General features: G+C 49.6%; 1 protein-coding gene across 1 annotated transcript in view; it reads left to right on the forward strand.

The window, feature by feature from the left end:
- Window positions 1-4,665, forward strand: part of vwa2 (von Willebrand factor A domain containing 2) — a gene marked incomplete at its 3' end in the record, with an annotated part of 14,831 nt that extends 10,166 nt beyond the window's left edge. The window contains exons 7-12 of the mRNA XM_080541908.1: window positions 898-953; window positions 1,424-1,531; window positions 2,014-2,595; window positions 3,034-3,585; window positions 3,802-3,924; window positions 4,523-4,665. Of these exons, the coding sequence (XP_080398034.1) occupies window positions 898-953; window positions 1,424-1,531; window positions 2,014-2,595; window positions 3,034-3,585; window positions 3,802-3,924; window positions 4,523-4,665 (1,564 nt within the window). The remainder of the gene's footprint in view (window positions 1-897; window positions 954-1,423; window positions 1,532-2,013; window positions 2,596-3,033; window positions 3,586-3,801; window positions 3,925-4,522) is intronic.
- Window positions 4,666-5,240: the final 575 nt, after the last annotated feature.

Raw genomic sequence — 5,240 nt, forward strand, 5'->3', positions numbered from 1 at the left:
AATTGTAAAAAACCTTTCCTATCTACCAATAACTGAAGGCAACTATCTTTCCCATAGAGTGATTCGTTACCCTTAAATATAATCCCAATTAGATATTAATCCTCAGTTATTCTTCACAACTGACCAAACCTCTCACTCATTGCGCGGCAGATTCAGACTGTATCATTGTTATTTTCACACACGACAAACATGTGACATGTTCCAGTTTTATTCTTATTCTATTTTATTCTTCTAAAAAAAAAAAAAAAAAAAAAAAAAAAAAACGGTTTCAGACGGTTTTGATAAAAAACCGTTTCTATTTTTAGAAACCCCGGTTTTCGGTTTAACCGAAAAACCGTCCATCCCTAACACACACACGCATGCACGTACACACGCACACACACACACGCACACACACACACGCACACACACATACACTTGCACACGCATACACGTACACACGTATGCACGCACACACACACACACACACACACACACACACACACACACACACACACACACACACACACACACACCTGTATTCTCCCCTCCACCTCTCTTGGTGGTCTGCTTCTCTCTCTCTCCCCTCTATAATGTTCAGATTAGCCAGTGTTTCCATAGTGATCACTCCCTCAGGCACAACTGTACCGTAGTGTTCATTTTGGCAGGCTATGTTACATTTACTAATGTTTTCTGGTTCTTGTTTTCTGGATAGATTTTCCCCTTTATGTTAAGAGCCGTTGTTTAACTTCTTCCACTGGTTGACAAAGGAGATAATTGTATGTCATTTGACGCTGTTGAGAATGTTTCTATGACACTTCTGGACACAATGAGCACTTTGAGCTGCAACGCTTGTAGGAAAAGTGCTATACAAGTGCTATACAAGTTGTTATTATTATTATTATCTCTGTGTTGCAGGTGGAGCAAGGCTTATAAGAGACACCAGACAGTCTGCCACCGCACCATATGTCCAGGTAAGAGTAGAGCAACAGAGGAAAATCCAAAGCAGTATTTTTTAAAAGTATTTTTGGGGTTTAGGACGTTTACCTAAACACACGAAAAGGCAAATTGTGTAGGGGGGGGTTAAGAAACCTGCTAGGGCTTGTTGAGAAGCCCTCTCCTAAAAAGTAATAGAATAATAAAGATGTTATACATATAATATGAATAATACAATTAAACAGAAGTTTCTATTATTGTTGGCTAGGTTAAAATGTTGGCTAGTCTAAATTGTGCATATTTTATAATGTATGGATATACACACACACACACACACACACACACAGCGTTGTTGGTTTTATTTACAGTGTGTGTGTGTCTGTGTGTCTGTGTGTGTGTGTGTGTCTGTGTGTCTGTGTGTGTGTGTGTGTGTCTGTGTGTCTGTGTGTGTGTGTGTGTATGTGTATATGTGTGTGTGTGTGTGTGTTCTACCCTCCCCCCCCCACAGAGCCCTGTGACTCCCAGCCCTGTCTGAACGGGGGGACGTGTGTGTCTGAGGGGCCAGAGGGGTTCCACTGTGAGTGTCCCCCAGGCTACGGGGGAGACCCCCACTGTGGTGAGTCTCCTGGGTCACAGCTTCACTCTCCTTGACTTCCAGAGGCTCGAGTTGCATAACAGTATCAGGCGTGGAACGCTTCGGGAGGGAGTCGTTATCGTGCTGCATTTTGTCTGTGGAAATGAGACCAACTATATAAAAAATGGGTCATTATATTTCTCTTTTGTTTAATTATATGTTACCACTCCCTTGTATTATTCATTGAAATAATAATACAAAATGTATGTGTTGTAAATGTATTTTATTAGGATAAAACCCCTTGAGATGTATCATCTCGTTTTCAAGGGGGTCCTAACATAATATTACAATAATAACAGCAGAAATAATAAGAGATGCAATTATGTCCCAAAATACAGACAGACAGGAGACAAACAACAACAAAAATGTAGCACAAAAAAAAGAAATGAGACCAACTAAACTAGATTATTCATCCTCTGTAACTGACCCCCGACCTTCCCTCCCCCCCCCCCCCCCCCACCCAGCCCCCAGGCTGACGCTGGACTGCTCCGTGGACCTCCTCTTCCTCCTGGAGGGCTCCACCACCACCACGCTGGAGGGCTTCCTGCGCCTCAAGTCCTTCCTCAAGCGCTTCCTGCAGGCCGTCATGGCCGCCGACACGCCGACCAAGGTGGGCCTGGCCGTGTACGGGAACGAGGCGCGCGTGGAGGCGCGGGTCGGCCAGTTCAAAGGGGACGTCCGGGGTCTCCTCAGAGCCGTGGACGGGCTGAAACCGCTAGGGGGCGAGACGCGGACGGGCCAGGCGCTGCGCTACGTGACGCGCCACGGCTTCCAGAGCGCGCCTGTGTTCGCGGACGTCACGGACGACCTCCCCCGCGTGGTGGTGCTGCTAGCGAACACGGCCTCCGCGGACGAGGTGGTGGAGCCCGCTAAATACGCGCGGGACCGGGAGATCTTCCTGGTGGGGCTGGGGCCGGACAACTTGAAGGCGGAGTTGAATAACATCACAGGGAACCCTCAGCGCACGCTCACCTACCCCTCCTTCGACAGGCTCAACTCCAAGATCCCCGAGCTCCGGGCTAAGATCTGCAGTGTGGACAGTCAAGGTATGGAAAAGCTCTTTGGTCTCTGAGATGAGATCTGATTGGTTTATGACTGTATGCTTTATGCTTATGGTAAGTGCATATAGATACGTGAAACCAACAATGATTAATGTGTCATTTGAAACTGACCAAATTCAGAAGTAGTTATTATTGCTGTTATACCGTTCAATAAGTATTCAACCCACTGGACTTTTTCCACATTTTGTTGGGTTACAACCCCACTTAATTGAATTGAATCTGTTCGATCTATTCAAAATAGTCTATAATGTCAAAGTGTATCTAAAAAGCGGCACCATTTTATGTATGACATTTACAGTACTTAATCTACTGTATTTTGCCAGGCATGCATGTTGTACAACCATGACCGACATGGTCTTACTAGTCACGTGGTGTGAGGAGGTCAAGTGGTGTGACGCCCCCCCTCATCTCTGTGTCCCCCAGGTTGCCTGGGCCAGGCGGTGGACCTGGTCTTCGCTCTGGACGGCTCGGACGGCGTAGGGCGTGACAACTTCCGCACCCTGCGCGACTTCGTGCGCAGCGTCAGCGTCCAGTTCGACATCAACCGCGACGTGGCCCAGATGGGCCTGGTGGTCTACGGCCGCCGGCCCGTCACCGCCTTCCAACTCGACGCCCACGACTCGGGTTCGGCCGTGCTCAAGGCCGCCGCCTCGGCCTCCTTCCTGGGCGGCACCCCCTCCACGGGCTCGGCCCTCCTCCACGTGCACTCGGAGGTGATGACGGTGGGGCAAGGGGCCAGGCCCGGGGTCAACAAGGCCGTGGTGGTGGTCACGGACGGGGCGGGGCTGGACGACGCGGCGGTCCCGGCCCAGAGGCTCAGGGACAACGGCGTGGCGGTGTTCGTGGTGGGCATCGGGGACGTGCAGAGGGACAGGCTGCTGCGTATCGCCGGCACGGAGGAGCACATGATCTCGGTGGTCTCGTACGAGGACCTGAAGTACTTCGAGGACGTGCTGGTGCAGATGGTGTGTTCAGGTGAGAGCGTATCCCCAAAATATCCCCCAAAATACCCCCCAAAATACCCCCCAAATACCTCCAAAATACCTCCCAAAATACCCCCCAAAATACCCCCAAAATAGGGAAAAAGGCAGCCACTCGTTCCAGTCTTATAGGTGGCAGTCATTCACCAGACATTCATCAGTCATTCACCAGACATTGGGTGATTTTGAACCGCCATTTCTGTCTCCTCAGAGGTGAAGAAGCCAGTCAACCTGTGTAAGCCCAACCCCTGTATGAATGACGGGGCCTGCGTCCTATCAGGAGGGAGCTTCCGTTGCCAGTGCCGGGGCTTCGAGGGACCCCACTGCGAGACACGTCAGTACCCCAACGTTCAATGATCAGTTAAACACTACTGTACAGGGTTCGACAGTAACGCTTGCCCGCTTGCCCAGAGCAAGTAAAAAAAAATGCTGGGTTTGTTTATGCGAGCCCGACGACGCTGCTGGACCCTGGATATATTTACCTGTGTGCAGGAAGAACGGCAGATGGCGCAGGCGCCAGACCAGACTAGATGATCGTGGACTGAAGATATTATTAAAGCATACGCGCCTGTCGATCACCCGTTGCATCGCGCACGCTTTAATAATATCTTCACTCCGTGCTCATCTAGTCTGGTCTGGCGCCTGCGCCGTCTGTTGTTCTTCCTGCACACAGGTAAAATTATCCAGGATCCAGCAGCGTCGTCGGCAAGCGTTACTGTCGAACCCTGCTGTAGTTATGAAGAACAGTACAACAATTATACTCTTACAGGAAGTTGAGTATGCTGATGCGCGTGGGTCTGTGTGTGTATGTGTGCGTGTGCGTGTGCGTGTGCGTGTGCGTGTGCGTGTGTCTGTGTCTGTGTCTGTGTCTGTGTCTGTGTCTGTGTCTGTGTCTGTGTCTGTGGCTGTCTGTCTGTGTGTGTGTGTTGTAGGGAGTTCCAGGAGGTCCAGAGGAGACGTTCCCAGGCCGCCTGCAGCACCGAGGAAGAGGAAGAGCCGGCAGAAGAAGAGTCACTCAGAGCTACTGCATCACTACAAGCAACACCGCAGGAGACACACGCCACAGGCAGCCTAACACACACACACACACACACACACACACACACACACACACACACACACACAACCGCTAAACCGAACACTGGAGTCTGGGGGGAGACTACACACACACGTAGACAAAGGAGTAAAGGGAAGAGTTATTGCAGGGGATTTGCATATTATCAGATATCAGAAGACACAAGTTTCAGTGATTTATCCACTTACCATTCATCACATGAGCAGCCTGTCTCGTTTACAGTAAACTGTAGCTCACGATCCTACCCAGTAAACAAAGAGTCCAAAGACGTCCTCAGGGAAGCCGGAATGTGGGTTCAGGTGACGTCTTTCTAGGACGTCCAGGTGACGTCTTTCTAGGACGTCCAGATGACGTCTTTAGGACGTCTTATGGACTACAGAAGACGATTCTGTAGTCCATAAGACGTCATCTGAACCCACATTCCGATTTCCCTGAGGATGTCTTTTGGACTCTTTTGTTTACTGGGTAAAGGACCAACATGGAGTCATTCTAGACCCTGTTTGACACTCTGGATTCAGCTGTAACTGTTACAATTTGACACTGTACATATTGTTTTCACCAAGTGCCTTTGATCT

The sequence above is a fragment of the Nansenia antarctica genome (genome assembly GCF_963989245.1).
Source record: "Nansenia antarctica genome assembly, chromosome: 11".
NCBI lineage: Eukaryota > Metazoa > Chordata > Actinopteri > Argentiniformes > Microstomatidae > Nansenia > Nansenia antarctica.